We start from the raw sequence: 26,830 nt of genomic DNA on the forward strand, positions 1-26,830 counted from the left end.
TAGACCCTAACAAAAACAGAAAACGGCGCCCAAGAGCTCCTTCTTCTTCTTCTTTTATTTTCTGAAAAATCCGCCGCACAACTTACCCAAAATTCCCTAAGCTAAGGGCCTTACACCATCAACTTCCCTGTTTACAAGAAATAACCGCCACCCCAGTTCCCTTCTCGTCGGTTTCGCTAAAATAGGATTAGATATGTGGAATTGGTAACAATGGCGCAACAAGACATTTGTATTTTATCAGACTGAAACTCTTTTGTTCCACAACAACTACGGCAAATGTAGAGCAACTTAATGTCAAAATTTTTGGTAATCTTTCATCTATCTGATCAGTATAGTCATCGAATTTCTAGTAATTTTTCATTTCTATTTCCCGTTATTGTTTTTTACTTCATCTATGTGTTCGTCGCCACTCTAAAATGAGCAAAACTACTGCATTTTTGGCCAATATTGAATTAAGAGAGTTGGAAAATGTGATCAAAGGTTGTAATGTAGCCACACTTTTATGCACCCCATTAACTCTCTTTTGTCTTATAGTATTATATTTTTTGTCCTTCAGAATCTTACTTTTCTCTTATTACTAATTTGTTTACAATTTTTTGACTAATTGAACCATTAAATGATAGTAGTCGTACTTTTAGAAAAAATAAATAAATTTGAAGTCTTTGTTTAGGAGGAATAATGAATAACGCAATAACATCGTAGCTTGCTTTAGGCGCGTTAATTATAATAAATTATCGTGGCTATGAGTACGGTTCCTGTGGCATGGTCACAATACATAAATATCAATTGGGGTGTGCATTTATGTGACCCAAATCTAAATCTCACAACGTTAGGTAAAATGTGTCATGGACTGCGGGTGCATTTATGTGACGTGGTTCAAAACATATTTTAAATGACGTTGCAATTTTCTTTAAAAATGAATAAAAGTGGTTAAAGGTTTAAAATTGCACCATAGGTTAAAACATGTACTAAAATCAGATAATAGGCCAATTATAACAGTTGAGCGACCGTGCTAGAACCACGGAACTCGGGAATGCCTAACACCTTCTCCCGGGTAAACAGAATTCCTTACCCGGATTTCTGGTTCGCGGACTGTAATACAGAGTCAATCTTTTCCTCGATTCGGAATTTAAAACCGGTGACTTGGGACACCATTAATTATCCCAAGTGACGACTCTAAACAACTAAATAAATAATCCCGTTTCGATTGTCACTTTAAGTTGGAAAAAACTCCATTTATATGCCCCTTTCGAGGTGTAGGTAAAAAGGAGGTGTGACAACTATATGCACTATAGAAACCATGCCATTAGAGAAAAGCACGCGCACATACTGTTTATTAGCAAACACAAGTAGAAAATACTGCAATTATGTTTATTGCTATGTGTTACTAGAAATCCTGCCTATAGGACTCCAATTATTTTATTTGACGTTGTTCACGTAGAAAATATGCTCATAGGATTAAGATATGTACTATTCATTAGATATCATGCCTATAGGGAATAAACGCTAATAACATCCCTTTTAATTTGCACCGTACACTAGAAATTATGTCTATAGGAATTTGATCACTTCATTATTGTCTTTCACTGTTCACTAGAAATCATGCCCATAAGATTAAGTATAACGATAAAAAATGTGAATGCCAAGCATCAAAGGTTAGGGATCCTGCTTATAGGGTATAATTGCTCATTCTGATAGACCTCTAAAAACCCACTTACTACCTGTTCATACCGTTGTCAGCTAGCATGAATAATTTTGTGATTCTCCTAATAGACTTCCCCATCATTCAGCGTGTAGATCACTTAAGATTGCAACATCCGTAAGGTTTAATAACTTGAAACATGCGATTTTGATAATCAGCTTATAGCAACTGCATAATCCCTTCTACAAGCGATGTCTTGTATCTGAAACTGCCCATACTTTGATTCACACTCACCTAGAAATCATGTCTATAGGTTCAAGGTTCTGAATTTTGAAATCTCCCAATTTGCATATGTGTTTGCGTGCATTTGCTGTATAAGTGTGGAGGTCAATGTGAGCCTTTAGTTTCCTTTATGTAAAGTCTTTATATGTTTTGTTTGTCGCTTAGTTTATCATTTTGAGCAGCCTAAGTAAAGTATATAACTACCCAAATAGAGGTCCAAAACCTCCTGGACCGTAGGCATGGGACGGGTAGTACATGCATAAGGCACGGTTTAGAATCAACTAGTGGGCTTTTGGGTAACAACTTAAAGATAGTAATCGGGTAGCAGGAGATGATAGTATGTGTCTGCTGAATAATACGAGTAACACCCCATCTTGAGGGAGTTACAAAGTATTATTTATGTTGCACGGGGTGATCCTTTAAGCTAAAAAATTTAGGATCCCCCTCTCAGCTTGTCTTTAAATCAATTATTTGTGTTTAATAAAACTTCCCAAACTTCTTGCTTTCTTTGTCTTTGTTTGTCTGACTAATTCATATAATTCGAGTACGGCCGTGACCCACAGTTGTGGACTTCGAAGAGTGCCTAAGACCTTCTCTTCTAGGTAATTTGAGCCTTTACCCAATCTTTGGTGACACAAATTGGTTAAATCAGAGTTTTTGCAAATAGGTGACCTAACACACCTCAAACCCATTATGTGGCGACTCTTTTTTTTAACACCTTCCTTAAAAGAGTTGTCACGTGTTGAAACCCACTTTCGCGAGAAAAAAGGGCACAACATCACCTTCATATGGTAATGGCGATTTATCCTTCTGGAGTTCCTTGAATTAGTCATTTGTTCCTTTAATTCAAGGACTATTCTATCCAACTTCTTCAGATGTAAAACTTCACCGGACAAAGCCCCTACATCAGCTATCAATTTCTGCATCAATTCACGTAGATCAACTGGTTCTTCAGTTGAATTGTTAGTCGATCGTGTGCCTTTTGCCATGATTCCAAGGATTGAGGGCTCTGATACCAATGTTACACGATTGCAGGAGCTTAGTTAACTAGAGAATCACAGAGTTGATTCAGGAGTGATTCGAGAAATCAATTTTAAGACGAGTGCAGAGTAGAAGGAAGAAGAAGAGAAGAGAAGTATAATAAGAATTGTACTATTATTCATGTCTGTAATTTATGTAATATACTGTATTTATATCTATTGCATTGAATGAAAAATCAAGAGCTTCCCTAACATATTCCTTCAACTAATGGAAGTTAGTTATTGTAACAAACTCCAACTAACTCTAATTACCTTTTGAATTCCTAACTAACTTCCCTTTCTAATAATCGTGTATTAATGTCTTAAAAATTCATTGAATATGTATAACTTATTAATCAAAATCTTGTAACTTAAAACAATTAAAATCTCGAACTCATAAGCTTGAAATCCAGGTTTTGTCTCTACTCACTATGTGTTTGTGGAAAAGACTGAAAGGCAAGGCTCTGTTTATAGAGAGGCTTTGCTAATGCATATGTATTGTCTTTTTTTTTTCCGACCCGCTCAAAAAAGCCTGCCTGCAGAGTTTTAGTGATGTAGTGGTTATAAGGGGTGTTCAAATCAAATCAAAATATGGAACTAAATCTATTGCGTAAAAATTTTGATATGCATTTAATTTAAAACTTTACATACGATTTCCTTAAAAAAATATATCTAACTATATTTGTGATCTTCTCATAACATATACTAATATTTAATAGAACTATTATAGTGCATTCATTTTACTTTATTTTAAATAATAACTGATTTTAGCGTGCATGGTCATAATTTTATCAAGCGTTGTTGAAATACTTCAATCTCTTTCTTCTTCCACACATGTCAACCCTAATTAAACTCTTACATCTTTTTCAATTTTGAGAGAGAGTTTTATTGGTGATTTGTAACATATCATTATCTAGGTTTCATATTGATATATACTAGTTAGTTCTTACTACTCTTTCAGCCTCAGTAGTAAATAAAGAATCATAAGACATTATACATGGTTGATAAATATTTCCCATCTTAAATTATCTTTGGAATTTTTTAATACACGCTTCTTAAAAAGATATAAATTAGGAGGAGTTTTTGACCATTTTAACCTTACTTATGTCTTAGGATATAATCTCTCTTCATTGAATATTTACTTCATAATTGATGAGTAGTTTTCAGGAATATGGATGACACTTGTCTTTGGCGAGGTCGTTGCCTTTCACTGCACGACATAGTGGGTCACACGATCCTCTGGGTCCGTCGTGCCGTCATATATTTTTAAGTACGATGGCATTTTGAAGGTTTTAGATATGACATGCGGTGGATTCTCATCATTGTACGATTGTTCCACGAATCGGCTGGCGTCCCTTTTTGGAAAAAGCTTTGGAGCACCCGGTATTTTGTCTACCCTTTCTTGATGTTCCTTCATTTGGTTGCAGAGCATTTTGTTCTTGTTCTCCATCTCCTCCATCTTCTTCAAAATGGTCATGAGGGTGTCGTTTCCTGCATCATTAGTATTGTGAGTAATACCTGTTACAGGGGGCGTGCTGCTCGTCAGCTGCTAATGCAATGCAGACCCTTGCCTCTTCTCTATTCGACCTTTGGGCAGGCTTGTCGAGGAAACTGGTTAGCGTGTTTGTCAACCACGCCTCGAGTAGCTTTTTCACTACTGGTGGTACCTCTTATGTTGTGGATGTAGAAGCCCTTTTACCGCGCGAAGTTGTAATGCTACCGTGAGGTGGGGGCGAGCTGTTTCACCTGGGAGAGGTGTTTGGTGTTATATCTTCCCCCTCCGTTTCATCCACTTCGTTGATGGTGTGGAGGAGGTTAGTGGTGAGGTCGGATATCGCCTTCCTCTTTTCCTCTCTGTTGCCTGCCATGTTAGATTTGTGCCTACAAGGAAGTATAAGATTTTTGTAAAGTTTTTTCTTAGATTTCGAAGAAACTAAAATTTTAGCTAGAAAATTCCCCACAGACGGCGCCAAATTATTTGACCAAAAAGTATGAAATATTTTTATTAAACTAATTAAATAAGAAGATAGTGGGCAAATCCTATCTAGACATAATAAATCCTAGATCTGAAATGAGTTTACACAAGTCACATGGAAATGCGTTTAAATTAATTTAATACAATGGGTATTAAATGATGTTGTATGAATGAGTGGAGGGACAATGATAAGTAATAACTATATTAAATCACAATAAATCTAAATAGAGAGAATGATTCACCCAAATATTGAATGAAGTGGATGATTCTTATCTCTGACAATGATATAAGACAAATGAATGTTGGAATATAGGGGGGCTTTCTCGGATCTGATGAGAGAAGAATTGGATAAACAACAAATCGAATCTTTATGGAAAGACAATATTTATATTTTCCTTCAGAGTCAACTTTTCGTAAGAGATCTTATCATATAGAGTATTACATGTCTCTCTTTCTTCTCTCTACCTTTCTATTTATATATGGGATGTTCCCAAAGAACCCTAAAACTACAACATAAGGAATATTCAATGGAATATTTCCTTTGAAAGTTTCAAAGCTATACTTGCCGTTACTTCTACTCCTACCGCTCGACCTCGGCCCTAATGGGCCACTCAATGGCTCATTCTTGTTAATCGCTGATCGACCTCGGCCAGGTCACCCATGACGAGTTACAATTCTCACGTTCGATCACCTTTTCGTGCCGAATTTTCTCGATCGGATTTTGACCCATACAATAATGTCAATATTTATTGATATAGGTGTTCCAACAAATGGTTTTGTTTTTTCGACTCTTTGTTTCTCTTTGTTTGTATTACAGATTTACAGAAGAAAAGTAATCGATTTCAGTTATCGTTACAAACTTCCATTATATTACCATGAACCAAACAATATAACTCCATAAAATAAAAGTTTAAAGGGCTAAATATGCCATTAAAGTAAGCGCGTGGACCCAATATGTACTCCATATGAGATCGTATAAAATAAGGGCATAATGCATATTTGCGCCAAGGTATAAGGATGGACAAATCTGCTCAATTTCGCTTAATTTTAGGGCATATTTGAACCTTTTCGTAAACTCTATTAAAAAGGATAAAAAGAAGACGACTTCAAAGAAATTAAAAACTGAAATTCCAACAGAGAGAAAGCGAAAGAGGAAAAGCGCCAGTGCTAATCGAGTAGCGAATATCGTCTGAGTACTTGAAGTTGTTCAGCAAAGCCCTAAATTTCAATTTTCTAACTTCAAAGTAAGCATTTTCTTTCTTTTTCATTGAATTGATTGAGAAACAACACTTCTATTACTTTGATTTATATGTCCTGGTTAAATGAAATACCACTATGCTGGCTGTGAGTTAAAGCAATAATTAATTTGGCTTATTGCAAAGCTTGAAGTAAACCAATGATCTATATTTATGTTTAAGTAGTCGTCAGAATCGTTTGACTCTTATAGTTAATTCATCCAACTTGACCGTCTGAATTTTGTCAACATATGTTTTTGTTTTTGCAATTGAAAATTTATTACTTGAATGCTCCCTATTTTTGCAATGTGGCACTGTTTTGATTATGACACCATACCCCTGATTATATTCTTTTACACAACTTGCATATACATTTTCAAGGATTCAAATTCATTTAGGTATATCAAATGTATAAGTTGGTGTAATGTTTTTTCCCCCTAGTGGAACGGACTTTCAATTGTTTTTCTAACTACTACTTTTACAATTTAGCAGTCAAATTAGCAGATGAAACTCTGTGATCAGTGAATAGTGTCACGTAAATTAGGAGAAATGGAGTAGTTGATGACTTCTACCTTAGTTTGATGCATTCTTACTATTTATTACTCCTCTCTCTCCCAATTTATGCGACACATAGTTCTTTTTAGTCTGTCTTAAAAAGAATGATAGCTTTCTATGGTTAGAAACAATTTAACTTTAAGCTTCTCATTTTAACCCTTAATAAGATGATTTGTTGTCACACAAGTATATTTTATTCTTTCTTTCTTAAACTTCGTGCCTTGTCAAAGTGCATCACATAAAATGGGATGGGGGGAGTAATATGTGTAGGAATTTGGTCAGGTTATTAGATTTTGGACTAAAATCTCCCTCTCTCTCTCTCTTTTGGGATTCCTTTGTCGAGTTTCTTGTTGACGTTTTAGCTAAACTATTTATGCACGATGAGGTTGGTGATGATTGCTATTTGGATTTGGCGGTGATGCCCATTTTCTTGCAATGATGTTAATCACATAAGTGCCATGCATTCTAGTTTTTCTTATGGCCCATTGAATATGTTGCGTTTGATTCTGAAGTTATGATATCAGTGAATCAATTGGGGGTGGTTTTAATTCTGATTAAATTGTGCTCTGTTGTTCTTGTGATATGTCATATGTGTGGAGGTGGTGCTTCTCTTTTAATACACGTGCTGCTGTGCAGTTTGTGCGTTCTGAGAAGATGAGTTCTAGGAAGAAGACACCTTTCCAGAAACACCGAGAAGAGGAAGAGGCGAAGAAGAAAGTATGAACCCTTACTGTCTTTGGTTTACTTTGTGTAATGAAGTTTCTTGATCTTGTAACATACATGTATTATGTTGGCAGAGAGCAGAGGACGAAACAGCTTGTCTGTACCAAGAGTTTGTAGAGTCATTTCAAGCGGATGATACACCTGGTTCTAAAGCTTTTGTTAGAGGGGGAACCATCAATCCGAATGATAAGTTGAAGATTGATTCTGATGGTCCGTTGCAGCAATTTATGTTCTTAAATTTTCATTATACTCCTTATATAGATGAATCATTCTCTATAAAATATGGATAAATAAATTCTCTTTACACGGACACATTTAATAAAAATATGGGCCTTTTCTATATATTCACCGATGGCAGGTTCCAAAGATGAGGTTTGTGGTTTAAAGAAGGGAAGTAGGTAAACAAATGCTTTTTGATTGACCGTGCTGTAATACTACTGTATAAATTTAGGCCTTACGTACTTAGTCTTTTGGTTATGATATCACTGTTAACATTAGGGTGCAAATGTTTGTGGTAAAATATTATTTTGTCATTTAGAGTCTTTCTGAGTCATTTGATTAACTTCACTGGCAATCTTTCCTTGAATTTATCTGAAAGATAAATACTAATGCTGCTGCATGTGTCTTGAGAGCATGTTCGGTCAATCTGAGCATCTAATGTTCTCTTTTCATATATGTTTAGCTCTCTTTTTGTTGTTTACTCGTGCTAATAAGCAGTGTTATCAAAGGCGCGCTTTAGCCCTGAAGCGTGGCTCAAAACATGTTGAGCGCTTCGCCTCGCTTAGCGGACTATTCAGTGTTGTCATCAAGGCTCTAAGGCATACTTTCCCTTGCCAATGAGCGTAATATTGAAGAGGTGATACTAAACAATTAATATTTCACTTTATCGTAAATTTTCTTCAATTTCGTTGTCCATATATTTGGTATTCATACTTATGGATATTAGTCTTGGACTATACATAGATATTTATAGTTTTTCTCCATTTGCGCCTTTCTTCATTAAAGCCTACGATTTATTTGCGCTTTGCGTTTAAAGCCCCAACAGACCTTAGAGCTTTTTTGCGCTTTTTGCCTTTGATAATAAGATATACGGAAAGGTTAAGAGTACTACTGGTTTCTGGTGGTGATACCGTAATTATTAGGGCTGCAAAGTTAGTTACTTAAAATATTATTTTGTCCTTTTGAATTTTTCCGAGTCACTTGATTCACTTTAATGATGATCTTACCGTGCATCTCTCTGAAAGATAAATGCTAATGCAGCTGTGTGTGTATCTCAAGAGCATGTGCGGTCATGCTGAGGCGCTGAGCACTTAATGTTTTCTTTTCATTTTTGTATAGCTCTCTTTTTGTTAATTACTCATACCAAGAAATAGATAGTATAGAAAGGTTAAGAGTACTACCAATTTCTGGAAGTGGGATTAACATCCTATGTACTTTGCTGGGCAAAATTTTGTGCCTGCATGTTAGTTTCTGTTCTTATTGTAAAAGCACATAGATTATCAATGCTTGTTGCTAAATTTTGAGATTTAAAATATATTAGTACAATGAAAAGAAGTCCTATTGGATGGAGCATCTATTTTCAGCAGTCCTCTTGAGACAGCCTTTCATCACCAGAAACACATTACTAAAGATGGCCTTTCTAATTCATCACCAGAAACACATTACAAGAGATGAAAAGGCGAATGCTTTGGAATTACTTTTTTGATAAGTCAATATTTCATTAGAGAACACCAAATCCATGCCAAAAAATACATGGACACTGAGTGGCTCCAGCCGAGTCATCCACAGTGGTCTATTAAACTTTGTCAACTATCATTAGATTATAGTATTCTCCTTACACAAAAATGCAAATGAAATAAAAGGGATATTTTTATTGATAAGGTAAATTATTTTCTTAATGTTAGGAAGAAACTCATGTATACAAGTGGTAAACCAAAAAGTAGCCACTCAGTATACAAATTGATGCCTCATGGGTGCACCAAAAAGAAACAAGGAATATGAGGCTATTCATCAACAATACAAAATTTTCCTCTATCCTTCGAAAGGTCTCATATTCCTCCCTTTCCAACCTATCCACATGAGTGAATGGAGCAACATATAAGATTGTTAATAGTTTGGTTCAACCCGTAATTCTGAGAAATTTATACCATATATTTTTTTTTGGCATATTACAAAGAAATAATGATTGTGTATAACCTAAATTAGACTTTTCCGAATCATCCCAATTATCTCGGTTTCTCTTCGGTTTCGGTTCGGTTCAATTATTCTTTAAGACATCAAATAAAAATACTTATGTTAATAAAATTTTCATTTGTTACAGAAAACTGGCAAACACAATATAAGATAAAAATAGCAATTATCCTGCTAAGAAACAAGGATGAGTTGAGTAACATTAACTTTCAAAATATACCTACTTTCAGAAGTACTTTTATGATTTCTTATTGGTACATTATACTTTACCATCAAGGTACAACATCTGAAACCATTGCTTTTCGTGGGCATTGTTCAGTTAATATATATTATAACAAGTCATTGCTAAAACTAGGTGACCAAAAGAAGGTTTTTCTTTTGATGAAAAATACTAGTGTAATTGATCTTGACAACATTATTTGTTTTCATTCATCCGTGTCTCATTTAAGGTCACTGGAAAGTATATGCAACAGCTAAAAATCCAAAAATTGTATAGTGTAGAACACAAACAAAAGCAATGAATGTAATGTGAAGTTATAAATTGTCATTTGAATTAAACATCTACTATATTACTTGTTGAATTTTCTAATTGTGAAAGTATACCCTCTCCATATTTCTTCACCTGCAACCAAAAGCTCCATAATACAAGGGTAAACTTTTGAAATCACTTAATAGTTGACTTAAACAGGTGGATTCATGTGATCATTGAAGTGTCTTGATACTTCCCATGGCTAAAAAATTACTCCCTGTGTTCCAGTTTATGTGAACCTATTTCCTTTTTGGTCCGTTCCAAAAAGAATGAACCCTTTCTAAATTTGGTAACAATTTAGCTTAAAGTTACAACTTTACCCTTAATGAGAAGCTTTATAACCACACAAATACTCTGGGCCCCATTTGGACTTGCTTTGGACCACAAATTCCAAAAGTCTTCATTTTTTTCTTAAACTCCGTGCTCAGTCAAACAGGTTCACATAAATTGGAACGGAGTGAGTAATGTTTTGTACGTGTAATTGATGTGTAGTATTTTTATCAATATATTATTAGTAGGTTGAGTTTGGTATTTTCATTTTCTTTACGTGAAAATAAAAACCTCTTTTAGTTATCAAGTGCAGTTATAGGCTCACACATAAGCCTATGTATTTATGGTGAAAAACCTAGAAATCGGACCGAGGTTTGGTTCGATTCAATTGTTTTTGAAAATCTTTGACACCTCTAGCAACAATCCATGCATTTCTTCTTCTCTTTAGCCTAGTAAAAGTTCAGTTGAATAATGCCTCCATTGGGATCACTCAATATACCCCAAAATATCTCAAACTTTTCCGCCACAAGAGAGTAGCTACTTAGACATACTTTCATCTAGTGTTTCATGTGCAAATATCAGGTGAGACGTGGATCATCTGTTGCTACATCGTTAGGTGGCAACTCGTTTGTGTTGAGAGATCATGGGATGGTTCGGGTTAGAATGAACAATGACAAGCACAATGTAGGATGCGCTGTTTAGTTGGATTACATGAGTGCTTGTGGGGCAACTATTTCACGCCATCCATCTTCTCTCCCTTCTAGAATTCCATCTAAACAATGCATCCTACACTGTGTTTGGCATTGTTCATTGTGTCCCAAACCATCCCATGATCTCAGCAGAAGGGAGTTGCCACCTAACGATGTAGCAGGAGATGATCCACGCCTCGCCTGATTTTTCGCACATGAAACACTAGATGGACGTATGTAATCTTCTTTTTTCGCAAATTCTCAGTTGTGAGATTTTTCTCTCTCGTTGTCAACGAACTAAAAAGGCATATCTTTCTTGACATGCTGATAATTCAAACCGGTTAGTGCCGAAGATCTTATGGTAATGACTTTACTGGGAATGATCCTTTTCTCCTCGCTCCTCACCTCCACGAGTGTTGGCTAGCACACATCCTTTGCTTGTATAACCTTTCAACTAGGCCCTAACACCCAGTGGAAAACTATCATATTGGATGGAAAAGTAAAATTGGGACGTGAAGAAACACCCCTGGAGTAAAGCTGGTTGTAGAAATGGATCTGATGCCATTAAACTAGTCATTGTTGCAAAAAGAACACTTGTATGGATTTGGTACCGAAAACGACAAGGTCTTCTCTTCTCTTCTTGGAATGATATAGAATGGCTAATAATGCTTTAACTGTGTGGTATAATGAAGGTACTGTGGTAGTTCCATAAAAAACTGTGTGATGAAAGGGGTGTGAATTAAACTTTTACTCCCTTTACCGATATTATGTGACATTTACATACTTTCTTTTTTAGTTTGTCCCAAAAAGAATGACACATTTCTATATAGGGACACAATTTAACTTGAAATTTTCCATTTTACCCTCAGTTACATGATCTCATAGCCAAACATGTCTATGGCATGTTTTAGACCACTTGTTTTAAAAGTCTTTTTTACTTTCTTAAATCGTGCCCAGTTAAACACCACCACATAAATTGGGACGGAACTAGTTTATTTCTCATCCAGCGGGAAACTGTCAGATCTGAGGGCAAAGTAGAACTGGGAAGTGAAGAAACAATAGCAAAGGAGGCGGTAAAAATGAATTTTATGCCCTTAAACTAGTCATTGTTGCAAGAAGAAGGCTTTGTATGGATCTGGTACTGAATTCTGCAAAGTCTTCTCTCCTTTTCTTGGGATGATACAGAATGGCTAATAATGCTCTAGCTGTGTGGTATAATGATGGTACCATGGTCGTTCCACAAAAAACTGAGTGAGGAAAGGGATGCGTAATATATTTTTAGTTGAAAAAGCGACGGAACAACGAGTGTTCTTCATGATACCTTATGTCACAAACTTGGCATATCATTATGACTCCTAAACCTAGTAATTTCGCAGAAGTAAACTCCTCTTAAAATGACTGAAGAAGTTACGCGCAAGTTAAGAACATATGGTAGGTTAGGATTTTTACTGTAGTAGGTATTGTTCCCTGGTTTAGACAACAATTTAATCAAAGCTTTTATGAGGAGGGATGGAACACCTGTCACATGTCAGATAGAGGAAACTGTAAATAGTGAGAGTGACTTTGTAAGCTGAAACTTGGGTGATTTTCTCTGCCAAAGTGGCCATTCTTTCAGAAGATATATACATCACTTTCTTTCTTTGTTAAATGTTTGCATTGGTAAATTGATTGTGTCAATTGAAAGCATGTTCAATTCAGCTAATGATAATATCGCCACCCACATGTAAAAGATTGATTCTATCATTGTTTAAGATAATGTTTTTAAAAAAAAAATGTTTTCAGTTATTGGTGGTAGATTCTGGAATGTAGTTCATGTATCTGCAGGTATGTTCCATCTTTTTTACCACCTCCTACGGCAACCAAGAGCAGAGATTATGAGAAGGTATGTTGGGCAGTTGAAACATCTCTAGTACTAGAGTAGAAATGTTGTACCTTTTTGATATTTACATATGAATATGTTGGTCTACATTATGCAGAAGGAGGAGAAAACAAGGGAAAAGGAGAAAGGAAAACCAAGGAACATCGACTATTTTATGGAGGAACTGAAGCATGAGCAAGAAATGAGGGAAAGGCGTAACCAAGAACGTGAACACTGGCGCGATCGTCATACTGATAATCCAGCTGTAAGTGGCTCTAAGGATATTGGTAGAGTCAAGAGTGTATGAAATTAAGCCATTCAATCTTCCGTTCCTTTAAGATGAAATATCGGACAAACTTTTTCTTGTCTTTTTTCAATGAGATTCTGTTTAAATGGGTTGAAACAATTGCAGTCCAACATGAATGTTATGATTTAGATGGTTGATGCTCTTTGGCAGTGGTCTGAGTACTTGAATCTTTTTGGAAGAAGATAAGTTATTGGTTGTTCTTAGAGCATTACTGGTGCCTTTCATCTGCTTTTGATACACATTTTATGCACAGACATCAGAGTCTTCCTTGAAACATCATGCCACATCTGCTGATATATGCACGATACATTTATTAGTAAAGTTTCTGCAATAGCGCTAAAATTTACTGTAAAAATCACTTATTGTCAAATGTCTCTTCTTTTTGTGGTATCTACTTCCTTTTATATCTAATCTGCATTTTTGGTGTGCTTTGTATTACTTTTCTCATGTTTTATGACAAACTTTCCTCAGCCGTCTAGTCGGTTTGATGAGCTGCCAGATGATTTTGATCCTAGTGGAAGGCCTGGATCATTGGATGATGGGGACCCACAGACCACAAATCTATATGTTGGAAATTTATCGCCTCAGGTAATGCTTTTCTTATTAATGTCACTTTGTTGCTTTAAGCACTGTGAAGCTGTCTTGAGTTTCTTTATCACCCTATTCTCCTTTCTTGTTTGGTTTACCCTTTTGATTATTTTCCTTATAGGTTGATGAAAATTTCCTTTTGCGTACTTTTGGGAGATTTGGCCCTATTGCGAGTGTAAAAATAATGTGGCCGAGGACAGAAGAGGAAAGAAAGCGACAGAGGAATTGTGGATTTGTATCTTTCATGAATAGGGCTGATGCTCAGGCTGCAAATGATGAGATGCAAGGTTAGGCTTTAGCTACTACAACTGACACTTTTGCTTAATCCTATATCTGTGAATAGCGTTTCCCTCTTCTTATTTTCCTTCCCGTGATATTTTCATTTTAAAGAAAAGTTAAACATCTTCCCTTGCTATTTTGTTGATCAGGTAAAGATAAATTTCATTCATCAAGCATCCAGTCGATGCAAATGTGTTATAAAATAGAATTAGTTCCTGTACATGCCTTTGACTCCTAGCTAAAACTTAAGGAGATGACAAATCCAAAAAAAGATATTATTTCAATATGAAGTTTACGCCAAGCAATAGCTTAAGGAGATGACAAAATCCAAAAAAGATAACATTTATTACAATATGAAGTTTAGACCAAGCAAAGAGATTCGTTAAACATCCAGCCTTCAAAACATGAGTCAGAGTTGAAATTCCTTGCTATTGTGAATGTCTCATTATTCTTTTCCCAGTTTCATACAACATAACAAATTTACCATGATGTTCTTGTTGTTCAAGCTTTTAATGCGCAGTTATAAGGAGTTAGAGATGCTGATGTTCAAGCAAAACTATGCCATATTGATAAGTGGAGTAGGTTATAAGGGTTATTCCACTACCTGCATTTATAGCTTTTGAGTGTACAAACCTGTTAAACTGAAGGGAAAATGTTTTGATGGTGCAATATTGTGTATTATGTACTTGTACAGTAAGTGCCCGTTTGCTTAGCGTTTTGAGGAGAATTAATCTGTTGCTAAAACCCAACATAACATTTACTTTGTTTGGTTGGTGAAATAAGGAAAGTTAATCTATGCATAGAAGCCAACATAGCATATACATTTTTTTTATTTGCACCGGGTGTCCGAGTCTCTAAGAGCCCCGACTAATCCCGGGGGTGCACAGACCCTCGACAAGGAGTTTCCCGCAAGTGCACTATGGTTAATTCAGGTTTTACCCAGTCCGATGGCCCTCAGAAATTGTTTGCCCCAATGGGTTTCGAACTTGAGACCTTGAAAGGGAGCAAACCCCAAGACTCAAGTCAATTGCCACCAGGCCAACCCCTGAGGGTTAACATAGCATATACATTTTCGGTTAGCATTTTACTTTCTTCCTAACTTCCGTACCAATTCGGTCGATCCGGAATGGATCGGTTAAACATTCACCGGCACAAGTTATGAGGAAATACATGTATTATTTTATGTGGGATAGGGTATCGAATAAGAATACGGGTATTACTAATACATGGATTAAAATAATATGATAAAATAAACTTGATGTCACCTGGATAGAATAGAAACTTCTTGCAGCTTATTTACTGGAAAAATGCAGAGAACGTCACCCCAACTTCTTCGGTACACAGATAAGATAAGTGAATCACTGTAATTTAGAGTCTTTAGTTTTTCTTCTGATAGAGTTGTGGTTGTACTGAGTATTGCTGTGTTTAAGGAGCAAAACTTGAAGTTGTCTACTACAGAAAAACACCCTAGCCCATTGACTCTTCCCTTATCTTTAAATATAAAAGGAAGACACATATTAAATCATACAATGTGTACTATTTTTTAATACAAAAAACCAAACATCCAACAAGAAATAATTCTTACATTATAATCCTTGCATTACTATTTCCTGCATTACTCTAAAAGAAAGGATAACCCGGTGCATTAAGCTCCTGCTATGCGCGGGGTCGGGAAAGGGCTGGACCATAAGGGTGTATCATATGCAGGCTTACCCTGCATTACTCTCTCCCCATTAATAATCCCTGTATAACAATCTCTAGTTCTCTACAGTACTAATCCTTGCATTACAATCTCTGCATTACTAATTTCCACATAACTTGTTTTCGAACCAAACGACGACGACGACAACAACAACATCATACCCAGTGTATTCTCACAAGTGGGGTCTGGGGAGGATAGTATGTACGCAGTCCTTACCCTACCTTGTGAAAGTAGAGATGCTGTTTCCGGAAGACTCTCGGCTCAATACAACAAAATCACAGTAGTTATGACAACGAACTACGTAAAACGAACTAGTAACGACAGCCAGAAATTATAAAAACGAAGGACAGGAAACATCAGGTAATTATATCGTTCTAAAAAAAGGAACATGAGGAGTTTTTGAACCAAACGATGCCTAATAAATGTGTCTTTGTTTTGCGTTGCTTTTTTTGTCTTCTCCTTGGGAGATTCGTCCCTTCAACTCTTGTGGGTGTCGCCTCCTGTTTGCTATGCCCATTTTGGGTTTGCTGGCACTGGAGATATTTGGCTAACTAAGAGGGAATGCAGTAGATATTAGAATCTATATTTCTAATATTTGCTCATGTCTATCCAGTATATATCAACTCTTGCTCAGTTTCCCAGTGTTTGAACTCATCCTTGTGCAAAGATCTTGCTTCACTGGGACACAGTAGTGAGAGGCAGAATGGAGACTGACGATGGACTTGTTTTGGTTGTTTTAACAGCAGTGTGCTCTTGATAATGTTACCTGCTACATAACTATTACACAGAGCTCATGGAATTTGTTTTCTTGCTATGTGGCTGTCTACTCTGTTTGCTTATGTCATCGTTCTTTTTGATTATTATTCATTATCTCTTGCAAGTACATACAAGTTTAAGCAGTGAAGCAATTAAATACCAAATTTTCTTTTTATGATCCAGGAGTGGTGGTTTATGAGTACGAGTTGAAGATCGGGTGGGGCAAATCTGTCTCTTTACCATCCCAATCACTCCCTGCTCCCCCTCCGGGACAAATGGCAATCAGGAGCAAGGAGGTTCGTTGTGCTCTATAGAGAATATGATTTGTTAAATGCATGTTATGAATGCATAACTTGGCAAGCTTAGGTGTTTATCTTTCAATATGTTCTAAAGGTGTATGATTTCTTGATGAGCTATATATGTGTATAGATACTACACTGATTCTTCTATCTAGGAATGTATGATCAGTTGAATGCATGTCATGAAGATAGATGAATGGTCAAACTTGTGTGTTTTTGCTTCAACTAGTTATATATATCAATCATGTTAATTTAATAGATAGATACAGAGTACCTTCTATGGGTTAATTATTCATTCTTGGCAATGGATATTTGGTTTTCTATCTGAAGCTAGTTATATTTCCTTTAAAACTGCAATTTTCTGTGGCAAGTTTTCCCTTCTGCTGTCCTCTCTGCCTTCTCTTTCTTAATACATTCCTTTTAGCTCCTGAAACTAATTTAAGTGATTATCTTATGTGGTTTCAGGGTAGCACTGTCATCTTATCTGGTCCATCAGGTCCTCCAGTTACTTCTATACCAAGCCAGAACTCTGAACTGGTATGTTAGCTGTCTGAATAGTTATATAATACAAAAATCAAATCACAGTTGAATGGTGCAACATAAAATTGGATGGAGTAGTCCTTAAGAATTCTCAGTTTTCTGGTAGTCTTATTAACCAGTTGGTAATATGCTTGTGCTTTGTAGGTTCTTACCCCAAATGTACCTGATATTATGGTTGTCCCACCGGAAGATGATCACCTTTGCCATGTTATTGGTACCATGTCTCTGTATGTTCTCGATGGAGGCTGTGCTTTTGAGCAGGCCATAATGGAGCGAGGCCGTGGGAATTCTCTCTTCAACTTCTTATTTGAGCTTGGCTCCAAGGAGCATACATATTATGTTTGGAGACTTTATTCTTTTGCTCAGGTAAAGCCTATCATGGCTCTGAAATATGAATTGATAAAATGACCTTTCTTCCTTTTGTTTTCTGATAAGTGACCTCGTGACCTAACTTCATCAGTTGCTTTTAAAATCAATCCATATTTCTCTTATAAGATGGTGAAGAAAAATATTTACACTGTGCTAGCTAAGATCTTTTTGGTTCTTGTGAAATAATAGGGGGATACTCTTCAACGCTGGCGCACAGAACCTTTTATCATGATCAGTGGTAGTGGAAGGTAACTAACTGTTTTTTTTTGCCTTTTGGATTGGAGTTTCTGGTGCAGATATTGTGGGTCCTAATGCAAAGCGTTTGAAATCAGTCTACACTTTATATATGCATATAAAGGGGTCGTCTGATATGCGTTACTAACCACATGGAGCGGAATGATTTTTATTCAACCTAAACCTGCTATTGGTAAGCCTCCGGGTAGATTAAGTTATATGGATAAACCTCTCTTATCCCATGGTGTTGCTCAGATAAGTTATCGGGGCCAGGGGATACCAATCTCTGAAAGGGCCAACATGACTAAAATGTCCCGCTAATATAAGACATTTTTATTTTCTTTGTTGGCAGACCTACTTTCATAAACTTCTAAGTGAAGAAGGGGATCAGGATATTGTACTAGGGGAATTGAGGAATGCCGACAGTCCCCATGAATTAAGTAATCGTAGGGACATAGAGATCGATGAGGTCATGGAGGCAATGCGTAAGATGAGAAAGGGCAGAGCTACCGGGCCAGACGAAATTCCGGTTGAACTTTGGAGGTGTGTGGGTAGAGCAAGCTTGGAATGACTTACTGGATTGTTTAATGTTATATTCAAGACTAATAGGATGCCTGAAGAGTGGAGGTGGAGTACAATGGTTCCGTTGTATAAGAACAAAGGTGATGTCCAGAGCTGTAACAACTATAGGGGTATCAAATTATTGAGTCATACCATAAAAGTTTGGGAGAGAGTGGTAGAAATGAGAGTGCGAAGGACGGTGTCTATTTCAGACAACCAGTTCGGGTTCATGTCGGGGCGATCTACCACAGAAGCTATCCACCTTATTAGGAGGATGGTGGAACAATACAAGGATAGGAAGAAGGATCTCCACATGGTGTTTATTGATCTGGAGAAAGCGTACGACAGGGTTCCTAGGGAGGTCTTATGGAGCTGCTTGGAGGCTAAAGGGGTTCTGGTTGGCTATATTAGGGTGATTAAAGACATGTATGCTGGAGCTAAGACTCGGGCAGTAGGAGGCGACTCCGAGCATTTTCCAGTTGTTACGGGGTTGCACCAAGGGTCTGCGCTCAGCCCATTCCTATTTGCCCTGGTGATGGATGCACTAACTCATCATATTCAAGGGGAGGTGCCATGGTGCATGCTATTTGCTGATGACATTATTCTAATTGACGAGACAGGAGGCTGCGTCAACGAGAGGCTAGAGGTTTGGAGACATGCTCTTGAGTCTAAAGGTTTCAAGTTGAGCAGGACGAAGACGGAATACCTCGAGTGCAAATTTGGGGTTGAGCCGACGGAAGCGGGAGTGGAAGTGAGGTTTGACTCTCAAGTCATTCCCAAGAGGGGTAGTTTCAAGTACCTTGGATCGGTTATTCAGGAGATCGGGGAGGTCGACGAGGATGTCACACACCGTATAGGGGTGGGGTGGATGAAGTGGAGGTTAGCGTCGGGAGTCCTGTGTGACAAGAAAGTGCCACTGTTACTAAAAGGTAAGTTTTATAGAGCAGTGGTTAGGCCTGCCATGTTGTATGGGACTGAGTGTTGGCCGATTAAGAACTCACACATCCAGAAGATGAAGATGTTGAGGTGGATGTGCGGGCATACAAGGATGGATAAGATTAGGAATGAAGATATTCGAGAGAAGGTGGGCATGGCCCCCATGGGGGACAAGATGCGAGAAGCAAGACTCAGATGGTTCAGGCACATTCAGAGGAGCACTGATGCACCGGTGAGGAGGTGTGAGCGACTGGCTGTGGTGGGCACGAGGAGAGGTAGAAGGCGACCTAAGAAGTATTGGGGAGAGGTGATCTGACAGGACATGACGCGACTTAGGATTACTGAGGACATGACCCTTGACAGAGAATTGTGGAGGTCGAGCATTAAGGTTGTAGGTTAGGGGAAAGTTGTGAAGATTTCTACAGCATAATAGAGTGAGACAACCAGTTAGGAGTTAGTCTGAGGATGCTACTGGTCGTCTACTTATGCGGGGCTTTATCTGCTGGTTTTTACTATACCATCCATCTATTTCGTATTCCGTATTTCGTATCTCTTATATTGCTGTTATTTTATTATGAGTCTATTGATGGTACTAATATATCGTCTCTTGTTGCTTTCTTGAGCCGAGGGTCTCCTGGAAACAGCCTCTCTGCCCCTCGGGTAGGGGTAAGGTCTGCGTCCATATTACCCTCCCCAGACCCCACTAATGGGATTATACTGGGCCGTTGTTGTTGTTTCTTGTGTATTCCTTTTCTGTGAATTGTTTTGAGATTTGATGAGGGGCATTTTGGAAATGACGGTGAAAATTTCAATCCCCTGTATAATCTTCTTTAACAATCCAATCCGGAGGGACTGGATACCACCCTATTCAGTCCCTCATATTGAACGACCTGAATACAAAGCATCTGGAAAGTACCTTACATAGTGGATATGCTTAATGGAAAACTTAAACTATCTATTTAGTATGTAACTGAACTCGTCTATTTTATTGTTGCAAAAGTTAGAATCATGTGTGGATGGAGGGACGGAGCCCTTTGTTTTTTTGAGTTTTCGATTGAATATTGTATGTCGTTGACCAAATTTTTGTTAATACTTGTAGGTGGATACCACCTCCTCTGCCTACATCAAAAGGAGACGAGAATGAAAGGGAATTGGGGACTGCATATGCTACTGGAAAAAGCAGGGTACATTCATGATGCTAGAGATTCATGTCAAGTTAATTTTGATTTTTTGGGATCTTCATTCTGAAAGTGTAAGGGATTTTCTTTTCATCTGACAAATGTTTTCTTATTTAACTTTTTATCTTTTAACATTTGCAGCGTGTAGAAGTAGAAAGGACATTAACTGATGCACAGAGAGATGAATTTGAGGATATGCTACGTTCATCGACTCTTGAAAGAAGTCAGATAAGAGAAGCAATGGGTTTTGCTCTAGACAATGCTGATGCTGCTGGGGAGGTAAATTTTCAGTTGGTGTTTTACAAATTTTCTGTTATTTTTGTACTGCACTTTTTTGTCTATTCAAATACTTGAACCGACTGGAAGTGGAAGAGGGCATTCTGTTGAGGCTACATTCATTATTTGGTATTTTACTATTTTACCTTTCAAAGCTTCTATTTCAGGTTTAGCAGTTGAATAAACAAACCTGCTGGTTATTTCCACATCTAATTTTCAAAGTGCCATCAGCTTCTTTGAAGGTTTTTTTTATATTATTTAGCATAAAGATGAGACTTGAACATTAATTGTAATTGTAATAAATAGGACCATGAATGAATTGAGGGATCCTGTGATCGTAATTGTTTCCATTGTATTTTCCTGAAACAGTTACCCTGTTGCTACTGAGTTGCAGGTAGTTGAAGTTCTAACAGAGTCTTTGACGCTTAAAGAAACTCCAATACCAACAAAAGTTGCCCGGCTTATGCTTGTCTCAGATATTCTCCACAATAGTAGTGCTCCTATTAAGAATGCATCAGCATATCGCACTAAATTTGAGGCCACTTTACCAGACATAATGGAAAGTTTCAATGACTTGTATCATAGTATTACAGGAAGGATTACTGCTGAGGCCCTCAAAGTAAGCCATTCCCATTACCATACTGGTTTTGCACATGTTGGATTTGTAGCCTGTTTCTATCCTCGATGTGTTGCTAAGCTTTGCTTGACATGTTGCAGGAGAGAGTTCTGAAAGTTCTTCAAGTGTGGGCTGATTGGTTTTTATTTTCCGATGCTTATGTCAATGGTTTACGTGCAACTTTTCTTCGATCTGGGAACTCCGGTGTCATCCTTTTTCATTCTCTTGGTGGTGATGCCCCTGAACTAGAACAAACGATCAGTACTAAAACTGCACTGGATGGTAACAAGGTTAACCAAGATGCTGCACTGGCAATTGGGAAAGGAGCTGCCATGAAGGAGCTACTGAGTCTTCCCCTTCCGGAGTTAGAAAGACAATGCAGGCACAATGGTTTGTCTCTCATAGGTGGTGGGGAAATGATGGTTTCTCGGTTACTTTACCTTGAGGAAGCAGAGAAACAGAGAGGATATGAACTGGATGATGATCTAAAACATGTAAACCGTCCAAATTCTGACAGATACCTTAGTAGCCAAAAAGAGACCAATAATAAGTTGGATCAGATGGCTTCAGGCTGGAATAGTTATGTGAATGACGACAAACAACTCGAAGGCGAAGTCTCTATGTCGTCAGTTCCCTCAAATTCTAGTCCACAGCTTGATTCAAATGACTTATTTGATGAGGGTAAAAATCGGTCTATTTTGCCAGCCTCTAAATGGGCCAGGGAGGATAATGAAAGTGATGATGAACAAAAGAGAGATATGAGAGACCTGGGGTTGACATATTCATCTTCTGGAAGTGAAAATGCTGGGGATGGCATTCGTAAGATTGAGGAGACGGGACTTACAACTGACACGAGCAATTCAACACATCTAGAAAGTGGAATGACTGAAGAACAGAGGTAAATATGTAAATATAGATGTGTTGTTTGATGCATCGAAATAGGTTTTGTTTTGCTAAAAAATTTTGATCTTCAAGTCTTCATGTCGTGTTAGTTTTTGACATTTGAGTATACTCCTTTTGTCGAAGGAAGGTAGTAACATTTACTTACTATTTTCAAGTAGATTAGTCTTGAATTAGATCGTCTTTTATGGGTAGAATGTAGAGAAGTAGTGAGTAAATGGAAAAACTATGAACAATGATTTTGTATTTCAAGTTTAATGCTTTGACAAATTTGGTTGAAGAATTTGAGTTTCCGAAGTGAAAAAGAGACTCTTTTTGGACAAAAAGAATAACACACTACCTAATGAGTCTTGCTTTTTGCATACACACTATCCTCCCGAGACCCCACTTGTGGGATTCCACTGGGGTGGTTGTTGGTTGAGGGGTCTGGTGTCATGTTCGTTTCTTGTTTTTGCCCATTCATAAAACTGAAATCTCCCTCTAACGCACCATTATTTCAGAGAAATCAAATACGGTCCTTCATTATTCTTTTCCTGAATGTTACCATATTTGCAGTGGAAATAGGTTATTAAGCCCCTCAACATTTGAAAATCTTGCAAATTACCTCCCTTCTTGTTAGTGTGTTCCAGAGCTTAATTTACGGTTCAATGACGTGTACAACCATCAACTATACGTGTATCTTAATTGAGATGATGGATGTGGCCCTTACAGTTTAAAACCCAGCTTTGTTGACGTGTAGCTTTAACATAATTTTGTCAATCATTCCTTTTTACAGAATGAGGAATACTTTAGACAAAATTATAAACTACAGGTGCAGAAGTAACTTTAGTTTTGATCTAGCAGAATCTTTAGAGAGAAACAGAAAGAATTAAAACTAAAATGGCATGACAGCTCTGCATTCTTAATGTTGAGTCAGAAGTTTGTCAGAGGGGTACACTCTGTGAAAAGAGTAAGAGAAGGGAGAAAACTTATTGAATTGGTTATTCACGACGTACGAGATGGCTCCTTATGTAGGAGTTCTGAGCTACATGAAATTGAGTTTTCTAAATCGTGAAATTCCTTATTATTATAACATGCGCATTAATAATATTCTACTGTTTTTGGAACAAGTACAGAGTCATTAAGAGCATTCTACATAATATTCGTATTGATTCTTTTTGACCCTGAACTGAAAGATTGAAATTTTGGCATTCTATAATTGCCCAATAATCATGATAATGTGGTTAGCAGGAAGCTACAGAACCTGGGTCCTAATCTTGCTGTAGATCAAGTTAAGATTTACCATAACAACAACAACAACAACGGCCCAGTAAAATCCCACAAAGTCTGGGGAGGGTAGTGTGTACGCAGACCTTACCCTACCCCGATGGGGCAGAGAGGCTGTTCCGGTAGGCCCTCGGCTCAGGAAGACGGAAATAAAAGAAGAAAAGACAATTCATCAGTTTTGGCAGCAGAAACCATAGAAATAGTAATAGAAGCATAAAAACCATAAAATAGATGACATGCAATAACCATAACTAGTAATTAAGGCCTGAGGCTATGATAAACAGAAAGGATAATGTGGACTCAACATTAACCACTAACCGTCTAAGATCAACCCTATCAAACCCGCCTCACCCCCGGTATTAAGATTTACCATAAAACTAAAGGAAATTGAAATACAACTTCTTCTCCATGTTGTACCTTACTTACAAGTGGTTATCAGTTTCGGAAAAGAAAGCTAGCATAAACCTACAACTTGAAGAAAAGAGAATGAAAGAAAGGATAAGAGAGGAAATGGATTGGAGAATGTCGGACTTCAACTTTCACATATTGAGTTTTGAAGATGGATAGGCAAACTCCTGTCTCTGCGCACACAGTTGACCTAGACTAGTTCCTTTTTGTGTCTTCTTTCAGTTGAATACTAGTTTTTAATGAATAAACATGTGCTCAATGCTTCCTCAAAGTATGATGTGCATGCTACGCAGTATAGTAAATGACAGCCTGAGGTCATTTAGTAAGCTTAGTAAATTGGAGGAGGTAAAATGAACTATGAATTTCTGGCAACTTACAGAGAAGATTTCATCTGTCACAATCTTCAACTAATATGGATAGAGATTTTTATCTTTCTATCGATAACTAGATCTATTGAGAAATGGATATTGATCTGGTTTCAAGATCTATGAATAAGAGAGATCCCTAAATATCTATTTGAGAAAATAGATGAATAGATAGGGCGAAGCCAGCTGAAGGAAGGTCGCGTTAGCGCCCCTTATTTCACTAAAGCAAGAAGGGAGAAAGCTGACTTTGAAGAAGAAGGGCTTCTATTTAGATTAGTTTCTTAGTAAAGGATAACAACAGCATACCCAGTCTTATCCCACACCGTGGGGTCTAGTGTGTACGCAGAAGCAAAGGCGGATAAGGCAAGAAGCAAAGACGTAGCAGCTGCGCGAAGTTGCGGCGTAGCGCATCCGTTTTCTTGCTAACACCATTGAATTGCTATAAATTTGATTCCGAATTTTTTATATTACATTCTTCAATCCTGTCTTCTCTTTTGGATTTTGATTGGTATACGACTTGCTCATGGCAGACAAAAGTTGAGGCGCTTTGAGGTTGCTTTGATTGAATATCGCGAATCTCTTGAAGAGCGAGGGATAAATAATCCAGATGAAATAGAAAAGAAAGTTGAAATCCATCGGCAACGACTTCAATCTGAATATGGTTTAGCAAATTTCAGTCAAGATGTTTCAAGAAAGAGTAAGTGATAAATCTGCAAGTAGTTTGACATTTCTATATCTTTTGTGTTCAGGTTTAAGATTTCTCAGATTCTTCGGAAAAGATATCTTCTATCATAAAATTTTGCACCCTTTATGGCTGTCCAATTTCCTATTGATCTCGAAGTAGGTTAATTCCAATTAACAAAAGCTTGTTGCTTCCTTTTATGTCTAATCCACTTGACCCCTCAAATGGCATTCTTCGTTCTCCAAGAGTTTAAACTAAGATGCAGGGAGTATATCTTGATGTGATATCTTTTCAACTAAATATTTTGACTTTGTACTTTCAATAACCCCCCCTTTTCTGTACAAGTAGTTACTTATTTCTGCTTTTGCCAGTGGTCTTTCTCTTACACAGTTAAAGCCTGCATTTTATCTCGGTTAAGTTGATAAGTTCTCGGATACCCAGGTGACTGGTGGAAGTTAGGATGTTCTCATAACATTAACTGAAGCCTGGTGCTCTTTGGAAAGCACTATCAGATATTTTGTGTCGAGCATCTCTGACTCCTCTTGTTTGTAGAGGAGTGTTTTTCTTCTTTTGTGTCTGGTGATAAACACAAAAATGGAGTGAGGCAAATATTATCAGATATCCTTTTTTCTTTTGACTGAAATATCATGCCTCGAACACTTGTTCATCTTCTTTTTTTTGTGAAGGCAGTGATGTTTAATGTTTATTGCCAACAGTTATGAGATTCCTCATAGTTTATACCTTATTTGGAGGGCATGTATGAGATGAATCGTTTCTTTCTTGAGACTGTTAATCATCTTCTTTGTTACATTAATATATAGATGTACATTTCCCAGATAATAGACACAGCAAAATTTTGCTGTCTGCACACCTACCAATGTGAAGGTGCTTTACTTTCTGCCTTCAAGCTGAAACTAATTCCTGTATTGTATCTGTTCTTCCAAATTGAACAGCGAGTAGGTCAACTTCAGAGAGGAGGGACAAGAGAGAGGATCCCTGGGAAACTTCAAGGAAACGTCATCGAAGCAGAAGCGGAAGTGAAAGTCCTCAGAGGAAATCTTCCAGCAGAGACGGGGAAAATGATGTGAACAGAGACAAGGAAAAACGACGAGAGAGGGAAAGAGTTCACGATGTAGAAAGTGAAAAACAGAGAGACAGTGGACGGGAGAGGAAGAGAGGAATCAGGGAGAGGGATGGCGATAGTAGAGACAGATCCAGGGAGAGAAGACGAGTCAGATGAATACATTGTGCTGTTACTGTATCCTTATAGATGGTAATCGGTTTGCTCACCATTCATTTGTAGAAATATCTTTCATTTGCTAATCTTGTTTGCTCTTGTATGTAGCTTTTTGACCTGTAGAATGCATTATGGGCCGGAAAAGATGCATCGCTTGGAGAGAGTCTCATGTTTGTATTTCTAAATAGACCTTTAACAGTAGATTTTGCTCTTGTATGTAGCTTTTTGATCTAAATCTTAGAAAATCGTTTGGATTTCTTATGAAGATTTGCATTTCTCTCGGGCGGTTGCCACCAAAACTCGGTTCTCTTTTGTATTTGACTCAAAAAAGTGCAAATATTTGGCGTGCTCCTGCTCGGTTAAA

General features: G+C 37.4%; 1 protein-coding gene across 5 annotated transcripts; it reads left to right on the top strand.

Moving 5' to 3' along the window:
- On the top strand, positions 1 to 26,830 carry LOC107777073 (protein RRC1). 5 transcript variants are annotated; one of them, XM_016597044.2, is made up of 19 exons: positions 1 to 306; positions 7,345 to 7,425; positions 7,506 to 7,641; positions 7,790 to 7,829; positions 12,934 to 12,991; positions 13,086 to 13,232; positions 13,746 to 13,862; positions 13,984 to 14,149; positions 16,783 to 16,895; positions 17,364 to 17,435; positions 17,583 to 17,804; positions 17,997 to 18,055; positions 20,638 to 20,722; positions 20,858 to 20,995; positions 21,387 to 21,611; positions 21,710 to 22,506; positions 25,078 to 25,244; positions 26,183 to 26,502; positions 26,575 to 26,830. In XM_016597044.2, exons 1-18 carry the CDS (start codon positions 292 to 294, stop codon positions 26,467 to 26,469), a joined length of 2,925 nt encoding a protein of 974 aa, XP_016452530.2. In that variant the 5' UTR covers positions 1 to 291; the 3' UTR covers positions 26,470 to 26,502; positions 26,575 to 26,830. The 5 variants fall into 5 exon arrangements, with proteins under 5 accessions (XP_016452530.2, XP_075110648.1, XP_075110646.1 ...); XM_075254547.1 differs by lacking the exon at positions 7,790 to 7,829; XM_075254545.1 differs by lacking the exons at positions 1 to 306; positions 7,345 to 7,425; positions 7,790 to 7,829 and adding an exon at positions 8,149 to 8,287.

The sequence above is a fragment of the Nicotiana tabacum genome, chromosome 6, assembly GCF_000715075.1.
Source record: "Nicotiana tabacum cultivar K326 chromosome 6, ASM71507v2, whole genome shotgun sequence".
NCBI lineage: Eukaryota > Viridiplantae > Streptophyta > Magnoliopsida > Solanales > Solanaceae > Nicotiana > Nicotiana tabacum.